Here is a 19,705-nt window from a genome sequence, read left to right as displayed (position 1 = left end):
CTATACATTCACATTTATCAATAGAAAGACCTGAATAAATACATCAATTCACCAAGAATTTAGAATTGACTGGTTTCAAGTCTCTGGAAACCAAAATAAAGAGAGAGTGAGAGAAATGTGCCCAATTAACAATGCAGAATTCATAAGAACATCAATCCTGCTATAAAAATTTGAGCAAAATTAAAGCAATTCAAATAAATGTGAAGATTCACCAAACTCTATCCTATAAGAATTTCAGCAACACCCCCCCAATTTACATTTGTTTGATCTGCAATACAATTTACTCTTAGAAGACAGGAAATCCCTCACATAACTTACTATACATGTCAAGGAGTAATAGTAATACTAGACCTTATTCCAGACTCATATTTTATCTGTGATATGAAGTAAATAATCACAACTCAAATAAAGCATTAAGAGTATTACATTACAGGAAAAAAAAATGTGTCCACACTCCCCTTGGGGAACCACGACTTACCCTTAAAGGGAATGGAATTTTAAAATTCATTTACCAATATTTTTAAAAGAACTTTTACCTAGTAAGCAATTAAAAGCATTTTGTTATATTAAAGCTTTGCTTTTTAACTACAGCTCCATCTTTTTTTCTGCATATCTTTTCTATTATAAACACTGTAATTGGTATTTCCTTTTCTAGACTTTGACCATACTTTTATCTCTTTCACCTCAATGTGGACATTTCATCTTAATTTGATTTAAATTGTTTTCCTGTTCCATGTAAACAAACATTCTTTTAAGTATCATAAAGGAGATGGGAATAAAACACATGTTAATTCTTTCTCCCAAATTAGGAGAGATTCTAAGAGGACTGTAATTACAAATAATGAAAAAATTCATTCCAGAGGCAGGACTTCTGAAATGTTCAGGGAGAGGTTAGGGGAAAAGGCAACTTCATAGAAAGGAAAGAATAAAAAATCTATTTTCCAAAAAAAATACATGGTGGAATGATAATGATGGACAATTAGTTTCAATGGGCGATTCTGTTACTTAAAAGAAGAGTACGAACTTTAAAGTTTTTAGAAGAGAGAAGAGGACTACATCAAAGCTCTGGAATACTGGTATTCTTTGCTTAGAAACAATTTTACCCAGACCATGCAGTTTTCTACTGTAACTTAAAAAAAAAAAGGTAGGGTCTGAGATGGAGAAAGTTGTCTATTATAGGCGATAGGAACAGAAAATACAAACCATAATTTCTATATTTGGTATGCTGAGGAAAAAAAGGAGAAGTAAGAGAAACAGGATAATGAAGGGTATAAACCACTTGAGATAAACCACACCAATACAGGACAGCAATTAACTGATTAAATGAACAAATATTTGACGATTATGTAAAATACAGGCTCCACTTAGAAATGGTGCTTTGTTTTATAGACCAATTATTGGATGATAAAAAATTAAACTCAGGAAAAAATATAGTTTTCATTAAAGAAATAATCCAAAATTCATGAAATAACTGCATTAACAAATCATAAGGAGAACGCATGGACAATGTAGGGAGAGAGTGCATTTTTTAAAAATCTGTGATATATTACCCTAAAACAAAAGCCAGACCATATTTTGTATTACCATCTATATACTAGTGCTAACACTCTATTTATAATAATTTTCAAATATCCTCTAATAGAAAATCTGAACTCTTTCAAGCTTTGAAGTTTTTAAACTTTTAAACGTAGTCTGAATATTTTTACAAATATCATTTAACTACAAAATATATTCTTAAAACCGAAGGTCACTTACTATAGCTTCTTTATATCGAAATACGCCTGCGTTAGTAGATGGTAGATAGTGAAATGCATAAATGATGCAAGTGCCAATAACAAGGTACTGCAAGACTTTTCTACAAAGGAAATTGCTAAGCATCCTTAGAGTAAGGGATTAGCATACATTAACATATGACAGTGATAAGCTCTGGAAAAAGATCTTCCCCCAAATTCAACAGCTGCTTAATCAAATTCAGTTTCACAGAGTATCAGTTGAAACAGGAATGTTTCATTTACTTCTTGAGAATTTTCTAGTCAAAAAGAATAGGAGAAAAGATGACAAGTATCAAAGTAAGAAATAACTGTTCAATTATTTGTCAATATCAGTTGGGCCATTCTTTTCTACTTTGTATCTGGAATTTGTATGAAATTCAAGTACAAATGAGAAAACACCCTAGGAAGATGATACTACTTGTACATTTGTTCTTGCTTTCAATGACAAAAGCACTAAAGTGCAATTCAACTAGAAGGCAATAAAATAAGCTAGTGTTTCTTACTGGTCAAATGATGGACTTAATTAAATGGTGTGCCAAATGTTAAAACGATGGGGGAATAAGAGGATGAGAATAAATATTTCTCTAAGCAATTTATAACTAGTTCATCTTCCAAGTTTAAAAAAAAGAGAGAGAGAAAGAAAATTATCCATTAAAAAAATCAAAGTAAGTTTGAAAGGAAATTCCTCAAGGTTGTTAACTTTCTACTAATTTCTAACCATCATGCATGAAATTTACTATAATTACCATGTACATCTGTTTTTTCAACAGGATATTATCTTAGGAGTTATATACTCTGGAAACTGCTACTCAAGAATTGAGATTTTCTGATTGGGAAAACAAGAGTCATGAAGATCCAAAGGAAAATAATTAAGATCGACAGTTGAATAAGCATTGATTCTTATAATTACCGAGTGAAGATCTTGATGCATGGCAAAATACCCTGAAAAAACTACTAAACTGATTAAACACTGAATGAAATTTGTACTCGTCATTATATAAGATTTAAAAACAGTATAGAAACTACTTTCTTAGACTTCATATGAAATAAAAGACAATTCATAAAGATATAAACTAGAGGTGAACTAAGTTTAAGAATCCTATTTAGGAAACATAACCTTCACTCCAGAACAAAACCTTAATAATATATTTGATAGAAATTAATACAGGACTTAAATGAAGAACCTGGCAAAGGAATTAACATGCATATTACAACATGGATGAAAGGGAAATCTGTGCACTCTGCTAGGGGAACAAGCTATCTGGCTCAGGGTCACTGGCTCAGTTTTATACCTCCTTATATAAGTATCCCATTCCTCTAGTTGCTTTCAGAACCCGTTCCCCTGGATGAAGTCAACTTTCATATGCCTGACTTTCATGTAGGTCATACTTTCAAAGATTATACATTAATATCCTTAAATCTTGCCTTTCCTACTCTGATTTCAGAATTTTATGCTTCAGTGCATAAACACTTGCAACTATAATCTGCTAAGATTGCCTTCCAAACATAGAAGCACTGCCATTTTTGTTTCCATAGCAAGATGGGTACACAAATACTTTAATGTTTTACTGCATTTTACTCTTGCTATTTTATATAAATGAGTGGAAATCAAAAAAAATGCAAATGGCACAAATGGTAAGAAATGTAGAGCTCATAAATTTAATACAATTGAAACAAACGTGGAGCTCATCAGTCATGCCAAAAGTCGCAAATTTTTAGCATCAAGTGGACAGGTACTGGCCAAAACAGGAAAAAATTAAACAGCACATATGAAACATGAGTTACCATTAGGACTTTTATATGCGGGAGCTCTCTAGGAATGGAAATTCCCCTTTTAACATGTAAAGTTGCTGTTCAACTTGCACATATTCAACTTCTTTACATGTTTTCAGGTTTATGAGGAATGAATTCTCATGCTACTCTGGATTCCTTCAGTAGCCAAAAAAAAAAGTGATCTGTAAAATTGATTTTGCAGTAAGATATTAGTGGCATAATGAGTCATATCTCCAAGAAATATGTTATTAACTAACTGATTTTTTTCCAAGTCATCAAACATTTATTGATTACCTCTTATGTGCCAGGCATGCTCTGGACTCTGAGTGACATAAAGACAGATAAGACAGGGACCTAACCTGCCAAAGACTCTGAAATCAGACCCTGACATCAATGTCTGCAGCAACCCCTCACATGGATAAGGTATTTTATCATACATAACGCAGAGACACCAAAGATCAGAGAGAAGATTGGTCTGCCCCAAAGCAGAGCCAGGACTCTAAACCAGGGTCTCCTAACATCTAAATGCCCTTTCTTTTTGTTCATGCTTTCTTTTAGAATATGTGACTTTAAAAAGAGGATACCCACAGATGGAGGCACGGTGCCACCTGAATAGAAAAGGTAATTTTTAGGCTGGAAGCCTTAGCTGAGATCTTGCAGCTCTTAAGGCAGCCACTCATTCCTTCTACAAAAGACCTTAGCACTTATATCTTCACCTTACCAGTACATGTAGTTTTACATAAGGATGCAGGATTGACACATTCCTGCAAGATCAGTTTCTACTAACCCTGACTTCTACCCACCTAGACCCTTGTTTGTAATCCTGCCTTTTCCAGCCACTTCATGATTTTCCTTCTGATTTCCTTCTCTTTAAACTTGGTGGAGCCATCCCTGACTCGCTCTTCTTCCTTCTGCGCTTTCTTCCTCCTCTTTAAAATTGACCTTTTACTTTTCTTTCTGACCCTGTGTAATATTTAATTTTTCTTTTTGGAGAATTCAGCCTGAAAGGGGAAAACATGTTTAACTGACTGTTTTGAGATAATAAAATTGAAAGTTTTATCTTCTATACTAAATGATTTATTATATGATTTATGCAGGCATAAAATAAAGAATTGAAAGTAAGTATAATGCAAATTTATATGCAATTTGGGGTGCTCTTCATAATTGTTATAAAGCTGTAAGGACTTCTGTAATTTTCTAGTTAGGATTATTGCTATATACTATCAAAGCCTAAGGAAGGTCAAATCAGATAGGTGTTTGTATAAGAAATGTAAATGTAATATTGGGGGACTTGTTAACCTTTATAATGGCTATTGAATTAAAATTCAAATGTCAACATACACTGAATTAGCCCTTAATATATACAGCGGGTAACCTGTCAGTATTACCCTATACGGAAAAACACAGAAGAGCCTTCTGCTTGATTTTTTTCTGTAGAAGCATCTGAAGGCACTTACAGGCCTCCCAACCTAAACAACAAACTTTTTTGATAAGACAAACAGGTATTCAGAAATTTCTCACAAATAATTCCAGAGGAACTTAAAAATCTTCTTAGTAAACAACAGGATATATACGTTGTATCATAGTTCACTCACCTTTCCATCAAAGCGTTTTACTGTATATTGATCCAGACCCAAGTCTGTAAATGAGAAAAAAACAATACTTAGTCACTGATTATAACTCAGGTGAAACATATGAAATGACAGCTCTCAGTTTTGTTTCCAATCATTCAATTAAATGTACTAGATGGTTTAGCCACAACATTATTCAAAGTCCATAGAAATGAAAATTTTGTCCCACAAAGTGTCAGTGCTAAAAGATACCAACCTTTTATTTTATATATGAGAATATGAAGCTCTGAGATAAAGAGGGTAAAAGTTCATGTGCAAACGTATTCAACAGTAAAGCCAAACTAGAACCCTAGACTCTTCCCAAGGTGATGCTCTTTTCCATTACATCAAAATGATATATATTACCTCTAAATAAGGTGAGGGATATTAGTTTAATCTGAATGCATAATAATTTTTTGTATAAAGTTATAGAGAGAAGACTTCAATATCAGAAGACATTTTGCAACACACCTAAACAGATAAATAGACCACCTTAATACTACTTTTTAAAGGTGGGTTAAGGGATTTCCCTGGTGGTCCAGTGGCTAAGACTCCATGCCCCCAATGCAGGGGGAAAGGGTTTGATCCCTGGTCAGGGAACTAGATCCCACATTCCACAACTAAAGATCCTGCATGCTGCAAGTAAAGATCCCACATGCCGCAACGAAGATCCTGTGTGCTACAACTAAGACCTGGCACAGCCAGATAAATAATAAATTAAATAAATAAATAAATAAATAAAGGTGGGTTAAATAATAAATTTTACCTTGGGAATACCTAGCATTGTGAAATCCTAAGCACTATGAAAGATAAAAGCAAGTATATTAAGTGCTCCTAAGGGCTGGGATTTTCTGTCTTTGCTGACTGCTTTATCCCAGTACTTGGAACAGTGGTTGATCAATAAATACCTAAAAAAAAATTGGATGAGTAAGATACAATCCCTGCCTTGAAGAGTCACAATTTAGTAAGAAAGACATATACATATAATAATATTACAAGGAAGGATACAATGAGTTCAATAAGAGGGTGGTGTGGGAGTTTTTAAAGTGGAGAAATCAGTTCCCAATTACACTTATTTTTCTTGCATAATTACTCAGTTCTTTTTTTTTTTTTTTTTTTTTTTTTTGCGGTATGCGGGCCTCTCACTGTTGCGGCCTCTCCTGTTGCGGAGCACAGGCTCCGGGCACGCAGGCTCAGAGGCCATGGCTCACGGGCCCAGCCGCTCCATGGCATGTGGGATCTTCCCGGACCGGGGCACGAACCTGTGTCCCCTGCATCGGCAGGCGGACTCTCAACCACTGAGCCACCAGGGAAGCCCCAGTTCCTTTCTTTCAGTTCTCACTTTATTCATGCCAGTTCAGACCCTTACCTCATTATGCCCAGAGTACTACAAAGATAGGATTATCACTGCTCCCAAAGGAAGCTTTTTGCATTTCTGCTTCTACACATTTGGTTACACACGCTCCTTATCTAAAATATGCTTCACCTTCTAGAAGCCTGCCCTGAACAAAATGAACCACTGACTGAAAAAGAAAGGGATAAGTCAGGAAAAAGGAAAATTTAAAAACAAATCTAATTTGAAACCTCACAGATACTCAAAAAGATACTGGTCATAAAGGTAAGAACATGCTTCTATGATAAGAGAACAGAAAACAAGAAAGAGTTGTAGACAATTAAAACTATGATTGCCTATCTCCCCCCTATTTCTTAACATACTGTCAAAAGATTAGGAAAAGGTTATCTCTCAGGACCACTGCCAAAAAGACAACAGGATGGAAAACAGAAGAGAGAATTAAAGAGAAACAGAGACTCAATACAAGATCTTATGTCATACAAGACCTTTTCTCATTCAGAAATAGGTAAGAAATAATCCAAAAAGTATTACCAGAAAATTTCTCAGAGCTGAAGAGTGACACAAATTAAAAGAACTTATTTAAGCAAAATGAACAAAACCTACTTGTAATCCAGTTGTATGATTGTAAAATTTTAGAATACCAAGAACAAGAAAATCCTCAGAGTTCCCAGAAAAAAACCTTCCTAGTCCTTTAAAAAGGAATGAGAATTAGTCTAGGATCAGATACCTCATGAGTAAAACTTGGTACATCAACTAAGGGAAATATATGCTTACTAATTAGAGCAACACTGTCCAACAGAAATATAATGTGAGCAATAAATGTAAGCCACATGTATAATTAAAAATTTTCTAGGGGCTTCCCTGGTGGCGCAATTGTTGAGAATCCGCCTGCCAATGCAGGGGACATGGGTTTGATCCCTGGTCCAGGAAGATCCCACATGCCACGGAGCAACTAAGTCCGTGTGCCACAACTACTGAGCCTGTGCTCTAGAGCCCGTGAAGCCACAACTACTGAGCCCACGTGCCACAACTACTGAAGGCCACGCACCTAGAGCCCATGCTCCAAAATGAGAGAAGCCACCACAATGAGAAGCCCACTCACTGCAACGAAGAGTAGCCCCCGCTTGCCGCAACTAGAGAAAGCCCACACTCAGGAATGAAGACCTAACACAGCCAAAAATAAATAAATAAATTTATTAAAAAAAAATTTCTAACAGCCACCTTTAAGAAAGCAAATAGAATGTATAACTGATTCACTTTGTTATAAAGCAGAAACTGACACACGATTGTAAAGCAATTATACTCTAATAAAAATGTTAAAAAAAGAAAGCAAGTAGAAACAGGTAAAATTAATTTTAATAATATATTTTATTTAAATGAATATACCCAAAATAGCATCATTTCAACATGTAATCAATATAAAACTTATTGAGATATTTCACATTACTTTTTACACTAAGTTTTCAAAATCTGGTGTCTATTTTACAATTATAGCACATCTCAGTTCAGACTAGCTACATTACAAGTTATTATCGTAATATCCAAAAGAACTCAAAAGTTAAAAAATATTAAAGTGATTCCTTCTGTGACATAACTGGGAGCATGGAGAAATTGGAACAGATCTGTGTTTTTCATTAAGTGCTCTTCACTATAGTTTGGAAAATATTTTACCATGTGCATCTGCCAAATAAAGGAGGGGCATGTAAGGACAGCCTGGCATGTAGTGAGAATTCCTTCATTTAAAAGCAAATACAGGGACTTCCCTGGTGGTTCAGTGGTTAAGACTCCATGCTCCCAATGCAGGAAGCCAAGGTTTGATTCCTGATTGGGGAACTAAGATACCACATACCGCAACTAAGCCTGTGCGCTGCAACTACTGAGCTCGTGTACTCTAGAGCCCGCGTGCCACAAGGAAGACCCAGAGCAGCCTAAATAAATAAATAGAAGCAAATACAGACATAAAGTAGGCCAAGAGATTCATAATTTCAAGTTGGAAGAAATGATTATTTCATCTTATTATATTTAGATTTCTTTACCTGTCAAATGAAGCAGATGGTTGGATTACACCAATTCTTAACATGGTTGGGGATGGAGTGTGGAAAGTGTGGATGGATGAAAGAATTCATGCTATCCTTACTCACTACTCCTCTTGAGACTCTAATAGGCCAAATTATTGGGGGGAGGGAGAGTATGGAGAAAGAAAGGAAAAAACACAGCATGTGTAGTTTGAAAATATAATCAAATGACTATCCTTCCATTTCTCCACCCTCATTCTTTGGGTCCCAGCTTAGAAACACTGGATGTTATGCCGTTTTCCCTAGGGTGCTTTCTATGAATCTCAGACTTCTCTTCAAAGAACTCTCACAGTCATTTAATGCTAACACTATCTCCCCCTTTTCATTAATGAGAAAGCTGACGCTCAAAAGGATTAAACGATTGTTTCTGATTTTAAGTCTAACAATCTTTTTAAATGGTGGCAGTTACCTGTCTTTTTGAATCCATGACAAAAATAATGTAAACATGCAGAAATACTATAAGAATAGTATCAGTTTAAGCTTCAGAGTGAATATCTAAAAGGAGGCTTATTTTAAAGATGATAGCTACTCATTTTGCCAAAAGACAAAAGTGAAACAATCAAATATGTCACTTTGATATCTATAAATTAGAGCTTAGGTAAATGGAAACTCTATACAAGTTTACTTAAGAAGTCCCAGCTATCTCTCAAAAATTTAGAGATTCATTTTTCAGTTTAATACTAGAATTTATCCTAAAAAATGTACCCAAAGAATATCCTAAAATTTTATTAAAATAATTATATTTTCAGCTTATGTAAGTCAGCAAAAGTACAGTTCAAGTTCATCAGGTATGAGATAATGTTTTTTTTTAATTGAACTGCTGAAAACCAAAGATAAAGAAAAAAATCTTTGAAGCAGCTAGTTTAAAGTGCTGAAAGAAAAGAACTTCAACCCAGAATTCTTTATTTAGTGAAAATATTCTCCAAGAATGAAGACAAAGGGCTTCCCTGGTGGTGCAGTGGTTGAGAGTCTGCCTGCCGATGGAGGGGACACGGGTTCGTTCCCTGGTCCAGGAAGATCCCACATGCCATGGAGCGGCTGGGCCCATAAGCCATGGCCGCTGAGCCTGTGCGTCCGGGAGAGGCCACAACAGTGAGAGGCCCGCGTACCGCAAAAAAAAAGTATAAAGACAAAATAAAAATGTTCTCAGATGAAGGAAAACGTAGAGAATTCATCACCATCAGAACTGCTCTAACAGATGTTCTATCCTTCAAGGGGGAAGAAAATGATACCAGAGGAAAGTATGGAACTTAAGGAATAAATAAAGAGCAACAGAAGTAGCTAATATCTATATATATATATAACAGACTAGTTTGATGGTTGAAATAAAAACTTAAAACAATGTCTGGCAGAGTTTTCAACATATGTAGATGTAATACATATGACACTACACCATAAACTGGGGAGAAATCTTTATAGTGGTTAGATATCTATATTCCACTTGAAGTGGTAAAATTATAAATTCTCAGCAAACTGTGAAAAGTTAACTATGTATATTATAATCCCAATAGCAACCATTAAATTAAAGATACACAAAGAAATATCGTCAAACCCCCTGCCAAAATCAATTAAAATGAAATATTAAAAAATCTTCAAATAATCTGAGAAGAAGGCAGGGAAGGGGTAAAAGAGGAACATAAAAAAGGGAAAACAAATAATAAAATTTGTTAAATTTAGATAGACCTAAATTTAAACATATCAACAGTTACATTAAATATAAATCATCTAAACACATTAATTAATAAAAGGTAGAAACTGTCATATTGGATAAAAACCATGATCCAACTATATGTTGTCCATAAGAAACCCATTTTAAATACAATGATATAGGTATGGTTAAAAGTAACATGATGGAAAAAGATATACCATGAAAAATGAATCAAAAGAAAGACTGAGTGGCTAAATAAATATCAGACTATGTGGACTTTAGAGCAAAAAAAAAATATTAATAAGGATAAAGAGGGTCAATTATATAATGATAAGAGGGTCAATTCACCATGAAGCTAGAATAATCCTACGTGTGTATTCACCTAATAAGAGTTTCAAAATATTTGAAGCAAAAACTGATAGAATGGAAAAGATAAATAGACAAATCCACAAATAAAGTCAGAGATCGACACCCTTCTCTCAATAATTGACAGAGAAAGGAAACAGATAATCAGTAAGGATATGGAAGACAGAAAGATGGGCTGCCTGGGACTTGCCTGGGAAAAAGTGGGAAGGCAGGATTACAAATGGGTATGAAAACACTCTAGAGGGTGATGAATACGTTCATTATATTGATTGTGCTTATGGTTTCACTAGCATACACATGAGATTAGTATATCAAAATTCATCAAACACTTTAAATATTCTATGTTAATTATACCTTAATAAATCAGTAAAAAGAAACAGTACAATCAAGGAGAAGAATGGTATGTTTGAGAATATTGACAGCTTCTGTATATTAAAAATTATCAGAAACAAAATAAAAAGATGGGCCACAGATTAGTAATAAATATCTGCTATATGGCAGACTCCAATAGAGAATACACATAATACTTTTACTAATCAAAAAGAAATCAGGGCTTCCCTGGTGGCGCAGTGGTTGAGAGTCCACCTGCCGATGCAGGGGACACGGGTTCGTGCCCTGGTCCGGGAAGATCCCACATGCCGCGGAGCGGCTAGGCCCGTGAGCCATGGCTGCTGAGCCTGCACGCCCGGAGCCTGTGCTCCGCAACGGGAGAAGCCACAACAGTGAGAGGCTCACATACCGCAAAAAAAAAAAGAAAAGAGAAAAAAGAAATCAAATAGAAAAGTGAGTAGAGAAGATAAATAGGCAATTCATACACATGGCAATGTGAACAGCCAATAAACATTTGGAGATAAGCCTTACTAGTTACTAATGAAATGCAAAACAAAACCAGATACAATAATTTCCATCAGATTGCTAAAAATTTAAGTCTGATAATACCATGTCTTGGCAGGAATGCAAAGGAGGAAACTCATACATTCTTGGAGAAAATATAAATTTTTTTATCCACTCTGGGAATCAATTTGGCAATGTTTAGCAAATTTGAAGAGGGTATCCTATGGGCCAGCAAGTCCAACTTCCAGGTATACATGTTGAAAATAACTTTTTGTAAATATGCACCAGGAGATACACAGAAGAATGTTCACTTCAGTATGGTTTACAACAGAAAAAACACTGGCATATTAGATTTTTGTTCTCAAATCTTCACTTCCTCCTCCTTGACATCTGTGGAAAATCCCTTAACTTTAGGCTTAGCCATGTAATTTGCTTTGGCCAATGGGATACTGGCAATTATGACATGACTCAATCCTTAAAATGGACTTCTGACGTTGGCTTGCTTTCTTGCACCTCTGCCAACAGTATGAGAGGATAATATCCCAGATAGCCCTTTGGTTTAAAAAGGATGAGAAACATATAGAACAAAGTAACAAATCTAACAAAACCATCAAGCAGAGATGACCTAGCCCAGATTAGCCAGCCTCGAGCCTATCTAAGCAAGGCCAGCTGAGATCAACAGAGCACACCCTTTGTGACCTGCAGATGCATGAGGTAAATAAATGCTTGTGTTTTATGCCACTGACATTTTATATGGCTGTTTGTTATACAGCAATAGCTGACTGACAAAATTGGAAATGTTCATCTGCATGAACATGGGTAAATTAAATACTGGCATATTTACATAAGTTTAAACAACTGATTACACAACTATATAGCAGTGAAAATAAGAGAACAACAGCTACCTGTGTCAACAAACACACACATATAAACATAATATTTAACATATAAAAAAAACATGGGAAATGTAGCAGCTCGAAAAGGCTAAGTTATGCTACAGTAACAACTTCAAAATCTCAGTGGCTTACAACAAGGAAGGTTTTATATAGTGCTATATATAAAGGAAGGTTTTATATAGTGCTACCTATCTATCATACTGGCTACAGCTCTGCTTCACATGGTATTGAGTCTGGGATCCAGGCTGACAGGGCAGCAACCTCTATTTGGAACATGGCAGAGGTAAAAGAGAACACAGCAAACCACAAACTGACTATTAAAGCTCTTGCTTGAACATAGTGTATATAGTTTCTGCTCACATTTCATTGGTCAGAGGAAAACACATGGTTAGGTCTAAACTCAATGCTAGGAGATGAATACAATCATTCCCTGGGGAAGGACAATGGATATACGTGAATGTTATAGTCTTCATCAAGAATGATAAACACCAGGGACTTCCCTGGTGCCACAGTGGTTAAGAATCCACCTGCCAATGCAGGGGACATGGGTTCAAGCCCTGGTCCAGGAAGATCCCACATGCCAGGGAGCAAGTAAGCCCGTGCACCACAACTACTGAGCCTGCACTCCAGAGCCCACAAGCCACAACTACTGAAGCCCCCGTGCCACAACTACTGAAGCCCATGTGCCTAGAGCCCATGCTCCGCAACAAGAGAAGCCTGAGCACCACAATGAAAAGTAGACCCCGCTCGCTGCAACTAGAGAAAGCCCACACAGAGCAATGAAGACCCAATGCAGCCAAATATAAAAATAAATAAATAAATAAGAATGATAAACACCAAATTAAGGACAGTGGTATCAGGAACCAGGGGCAGAGACCATTATTTCTTACTATAAGAAACCCTTGTTTCTTATTATTCCACAAGAAGTCAGCAAATATTTTTCTGTAAAAGGCCAGATAGTAAATATTTTAGGCTTTGTGGGCCACTTATAGTCTCTATTGGAACTCCTCAACTCTGCTATCATAGTACAAAAGCTACCATGGACAATACATAATGAATGAGTGTGCTTGTGTTCCAATAAAACTCTTTTTATGGACACTGAAATTTGAGTTTCATGTAATTTTCAGGCAGCACAAAATATTCCTGATTTATTTTTTTTAATGTAAAAAATATTCTCTGCTCATGGGCCATGCAGAAACAGGGAAGTTCATTGTAGCTGACTAACACCTGCTCTATACTCAGCATCACTGCAGGAAATTAAAATAAAGGATACATGCACCCCAATGTTCACTGCAGCACTATTTACAATAGTCAAGTCACAGAAACAACCTAAATGTCCAACGACAGATGAGTGGATAAAGATGTGGTACATATATACAATGGAATACTACTCAGCCATAAAATGGAACAAAATTGGGTCATCTGTAGAGATGTGGATGGACCTAAAGTCTGTCATACAAATTGAAGTAAGCCAGAAAGAGAAAAACAAATATTGTGTATTAACATATATATGTGGAATAAAATGGTATAGATGAACCTATTTGTAGGGCAGGAATAGAGACGCAGACATACAGAACGGACATGTAAACACAGTGGGGGAAGGGGAGGGTGGGACGAATTGGGAGATTAGGTTTGACGTAAATACACTACAATGTGTAAAATACACAGCTAGTGGGAACCTGCTGTATAGCACAGGGAGTGCAGCTCGGTGCTCTGTGACAACCTAGATGGGTGGGATGGGGGGGCGGTTGGAGGGAGGTCCAAGAGGGAGGCGATATAGGTATACATATAGGTGATTCACTTCATTGTACAGCAGAAAGTAACACAACATTGTAAAGTAATTTTACTCCAATAAAAAAATTTTTTTAATAAAATAAAAGTAGAAGACAAGGTTCTTGTATGGAAGGAACTTACCTTGTTGGGGCGAAAACATTAGAACAAAAATGTTTCAAAAATACATTCATTGTATGTACTTTCATATGTTTCTTGTTACTTAATAGTGCCCTTTCATTTCAGCTTAAAGAAGTCCCTTTCACATTTCTTGTAAGGCCAGTCTACTGATGAAAAATTCCTTTAGCTTTTGCTTGTCTGGAAAACTCTCTCTCCTTCAATTCTGAAGGGCAACTTTGCTGGGTAAAGTATTCTTGACTGGCATTTTTTTCTTTCAGTACTTTGAACATACCATACCACTCCCTCTGGCTTACAAAGTTTCTGCTGAAAAATCTGCTGATAGTCTTATAGGGGTTCCCTTGTATGTAACAAGTTGGTTGTCTCTTCTTGCTTGCAAGGAGTCTCTCCTTGTCTTTAACTTTTAACACTTTAATTATGTGTCTTGGTGTGGGTCTCTTTGGGTTCATCTTTTTTAGAATTTCCTGGGCTCCTGGATCTGGACGTCTGTTTCCTTCCCCAGGTTAGGGAAGTTTTCAGACATTATTTCTTCAAGTAAGTTTTCTACCCCTTTCTCTTTTCTCCTTCTGGAACCCCCATAATGTGACTGTTGGTCTGTTGATGTTTTCCCATAAGTCCCTTAAGCTATCTTCACTCTTTTTCATTCTTTTTTTCTTTTTGCTGCTCTGACTGGATAAGTTCCACTGTCCTCAAGTTCACTGATCCTTTCTTTCACTTCATCTAGTCTGCTATTGAATCTCTCTACTGTATTTTTCAGTTCAGTTATTGTTTTTCCATTCTGTGGCTTTTATTTGGTACTTTCATGTATTTTCTATCTCTCTGTTGAAATTCTCACTTTATTCATGCATTGTTCCTGTGAGCTTGCTAAGCATTTTTATAACCTGTTATTTTGAACTCTTTATCAAGTAAGTCACTTATCTCAATTTTATTAAGGTCTTTTTTTGAGGTTTTATCTTGTTCTTTTGTTTGGAACCTATTCCTCTATTTCTTCACTTTTTGTAACTGAGTTGCTTTCTATGCATTAGATAAAACAGCCACCTCTCCCAGTCTTGAAGGAGTGGCCTTGTGGGGAAGCTGAACCTTATCATTCAACCCTGCCCTAGCTCTTGGTTGTCCCTCAAGCCTATGTGGTTGTCCCAGTAGCCTACTTTATTCTTGGAGGCTCCCAGTAGTTGAGGTTCCTACTTTACTCTTAGAGGCTCCCAGTAGTGCCAAGAGCCATCAGTGTCCCAAAGGGGAGGATCTCAGTCAGCACCTAGATTCAGGCTGACTGGAAGCCAGACCCTCAGGCAGCAGTTTTTAAAGTATGCAAATAAACTTCTTTCAGGAGAAGGCTGGGAGATGAGTGTTTGTTTGATTCCTCTACACTGAGCCCTGAGGTGATAGCCAGTTAAGAACTGTTACTTTGTTTGCTACCACCTATAGAATCCATGAACACAAGCCCCACTGGTCACCAGAACCAAGCTATCAAGGGATGTGTCCTCTGGGTGGCAGCCACAAAAGCTGGGGAGCCAGACATGTACACAAGCTCCTTTTTCACAGATACCAGCAACCTGGGTCAGGGCAGAGGGAGGGCACAAAAATGATGCTCACTGGCCTCCCCAGTCTCTAGAGAGGATTGTATTCAGACCATAGATATGTGTTTAATTAGAAGCCTGCCCCTCAGGCCACAGCTATAAAGATAAGTTAATAAGCCTCTTTTACAGAACAGCTGGAGTATAACAACTGGTTATCTGTGCTGTGCCCTGGGAATGGGATAACCAGTTAAGAATTGTTTCTCCATTTGTTACAGTCCTATGGGACCTGAGAACGTAAGCCCCAGTGGCCACCAGAGCCAAGTGATCAAAGGATGTGCCCTGGGCACCAGCTGCAAAAGTCAGTATGCTAGACATGTACACAAATTCCCTTCTGGGAGATACTAGTGACCTCAAGCAAGGCAGAAAGATACGTAAAGATGGCTCCCACTGGCCTCTGCAGTCTTTGGAGAGTATTTCAGCAGGCATTCAGATGTGTTTTAAACCAGAAGCCTGCCCCTTAGGTCAAAGGCTCAAGGCAAGCAAATGGGCCTCTTTCACAGAAACACTGGAGGTGTGTTTCAGTCTGCCGTCTCTGTGCTGTTCCCTGATGGTGGTAGCTAGTTAAGAATGGTTTCTCTGTTTGTTACAGAGCCCACCAGCCTGTCTTTGGAGAATATTTCAGTAAGCCTCTAGATATGTGTTAAATTAGATGTCTGCCCCTCAGGCCAATGCTTTAAGATAAGCAAATAGGTCTCTTTCACAGAAAGACTGGGCCCTTTTCACTCAGCTGCCTTTGCACTGGGCCCTGTGGGGCAGCCGGGCATGAGCACTCTAAGAAATGCTCCCCAGTTCACTATAGCCTTGTGGGTCTTATAGATGCAAGCCTCTTTGGCTTTCAAACCTAGATGCTCTGGGGTCTCATCTCTCAGGTGTAGGTCTCAAAAGCTTGCATGCCAGATTAAGGTTCAAACCTCCCGCTCCTCAAGCAGAAGCTCAGGTCTGTGAGTTCTCTCCTGACCACTGGTTATTGTAACAGGGGTAGAGTTTATGGTGAAATTGTGTCTCAGCCTCTTCCATCTGTTTCGGTGTGGGTTTTTTCTCATTTGCCTGATGTGTAGGAGTTGTAGATTTGGTGTGTCTGTGGGAGGAGGTGAGTTCAGGATCCTCCTACAACACCACCTTGAACCAAAACCACTGTATATAGTGGAGTGTAAAATTATGTGTCTCAAACTAAAAGTGCTCTAGTAAGAGTATCACTAAGGGCATGACTCTTATCCTAGAGAGAATATGGAGTCCAGGACAAGTAAATCACAGTGTGATCTGTGTTTCCCCTTTTCACATCCTTTTCGTCCTCCATGAGACAAAATCAGATCAAGATGAATAGGTCAGCCAGTGGGATATGGTGGAAAGGAAAGAGAGATCCTCTTTGCTCTGATGAAAGCTCAAGTATGCTTTGCTCTGACAAAAGCTTAAGTTTTCTATATAGTACTTTAAAAACTCCCCATGCTGCTGCTTCTCCAAGTCATTGGCTAGCTATGCAAAACTGGTTACTACAAGCAGCACGACCCAGAGCTTGAAGCAACTGCCTTATCCACTATATCCAGAGACTCTGATGATACTAAGATTGCACAGAAAGGGAGATGAGATGTATTCCAGTCATACACTATATATATTTTTTCCTTTTAATGTCCTTCTTACTTACCTATGGCTACTCTAAATTCTTTTGGTATTCAGTACAAAATTATTCTTAATCAGCTTGTTACTGAAAATCAACAGCACTCCACTCATTTAAAAACTGCTTAATTTTAGGGCTTTGTGATTATTTTTGAACTGTTCTAAAACTAAAACTTACAAGTTTAGATCTGTTAGGTATCCTGGGATACGGTATGTGTGAAAGACATGACAAAACAAAGTTGAAATATGAGCTACTGGCTAGAGTCCAGCCATCTGATGATAGAAAATCAAATTATAATTTGAATTACAGCCTCACTCTTTTCTTTATTTCAACCCACATTGGAATAATACATATTTTTACTTCTGCTACATCAACATTTGTGGAAATCTGTGTTCATGAGCAAACAAAAATGAAGCCAAATTTTCCATTAAATCTCATTTTAATATACTACAATTTTCCCTCATAATTATTATCTTAAAAGAAAAGCAATCATTCATTATTCTGGCTTTTTATGAAAACCAGAAATATGCTTGGTATATTAGACATTTAGTAACTATTCTGTCCATGTGACAGGTCTTTCAATAATTAAAAAAACAAAATTACAAAGTTAAATGCCAAAATGTGTGTAAGCAATTAGAGTATATAATGATTTCCAAAGGGGGAAAAAAAAAACTTCCTTAAATGTCCAGATAATCTTTAGTAAACTACCTAAATAGTGTTGCTTCATTTTCACTGTCACACTGGAAGCAAAGTACAGTTTTATTTAAAGTTACTGTTACATATTAGATTTCATCTGGTTTTAGAAATAATTTGACAAGTACAAAATATTTTACCATCATAAAACCCAGGAATATATCTTGCAATCCTTTTTTCTGTCTTACACACAAGTCTTCTTTAATCTTTCCTTCCACATGTCACAAAACAAGGTGCTAAAACTAATTCAAAAGGCTCAAAATCTAAAATTCAATGCAATTAATGGAAACTTTATATACCTTCTTTCTGATTATAAAAGATTGTATACTCTATAAAGGAAGAAATTTTTGTCTGTTTTATTCATTCCTGCATGCCCTGCACATAAAATAGTGTCTAACCCATAGCAGAGCTAATTGATCAATACTTGTTGAATGAATGCATGTGAAGTTTATGAGAAAATAAAGGAACAAGGAACATTCAAAGAAGAATAAAATAATTCCTCGAAATTTCAACATTCAGAGAGCTAACATTTTGGTATATTCTCTTTCAGCTGCTTTCTACATATTTTCTACATGGCGGAAATACAAAGTATAGAGGAACATATTAAATAACACCATGGAGATACAATCAGTAAAATCCAAAATGTGGGAAATTCTAGAATATAAATGACTTACATTCTTTCACAAATAAATGATGTACAGTTTGAGTTTCAAAAGTAGACAGCCGGTGCAGGAGGACCAGGAAAAGTGAAACAAGAAAGGAAGGAAAGCCAGTTCAAGGGTGTGTCATTGAGCTGATTACTGCTGTAGAAAGCTAGGGCTCAATACCCCTTAGCCCACCCAAGAAACCATGTAGTTCGTATCCTCAGAATTGACCATCCAAGACAGTGGAGAGGAGAGTATTTATGCACCAAGTCTCAACAAAGAGTAAAGTCCTTTATACCTCTGTATGTGTGCACGTGCCAACACGGCTGAGCAGGGTCCCAAAGGGGACCCATGCTATAGCAGCAGAGATGCTCTATAGCAGAAACAAGAGACACATAGTGTAGCTGAGGGTCTTTCCTGTCAGGCTGTATCTCTATCCTGATAAATGCTGCAGCAACAATCTGAGCAAAAGGTAAAAGGTGGGCTGAGAGGTGTGAAACAAGGCATAAAACTGGTCTTGCTTAATGGCAAGGAAAAAATGGCAAGAAGAAAAAGAGAGAGAGAAAAACCCATAAAGAAAGACTGAAGAGATATCAAACATAGCGTGTAACCATTTTTGGAGGTTGATTTGAATAAATCAACTGTAAACAATATATTTTAGATAGAGAAATTTGAATGATGCCTAGATATTTGCTATTAAGAAATTACTATAATATTTTTAAATTACTGTTATTACTGGTACTACTGTTTTTTTTTTTAAAGTACTTATCTTTTGGAGACACAAACAGAGGTGTCTTTAAAATTGCTTTAAATTGGCTTTGAAACAATATGGGGTGAGGAGAGGAAGTAAAAGGTTATAGATGAAATAAGATGGCCACGTGTTCATAGTTGTTGAATCTAAGTGACAGGCACATATGGGTTCATTATACTACTCTCTGTA

The 19,705-nt window shown here is 36.7% G+C and overlaps 1 protein-coding gene across 2 annotated transcripts in view; it reads right to left on the bottom strand.

Annotated features, from left to right (window-relative positions):
• MICU1 (mitochondrial calcium uptake 1) overlaps positions 1–19,705 on the bottom strand; it is a 219,321-nt gene that overhangs the window by 144,017 nt on the left and 55,599 nt on the right. For both annotated transcript variants that reach the window (XM_007454676.1, XM_007454675.1), the window contains one exon: positions 5,141–5,184. In XM_007454676.1, coding sequence (XP_007454738.1) covers positions 5,141–5,184 — 44 coding nt within the window. The remainder of the gene's footprint in view (positions 1–5,140; positions 5,185–19,705) is intronic.

The sequence above is a fragment of the Lipotes vexillifer genome, unplaced genomic scaffold, assembly GCF_000442215.2.
Source record: "Lipotes vexillifer unplaced genomic scaffold, Lipotes_vexillifer_v1.1 scaffold205, whole genome shotgun sequence".
In the NCBI taxonomy this organism is placed as follows: Eukaryota; Metazoa; Chordata; class Mammalia; order Artiodactyla; family Lipotidae; genus Lipotes; species Lipotes vexillifer.
Note: the sequence above shows the minus strand (reverse complement) of the source record. Positions and strands in the feature narration are given on the sequence as shown.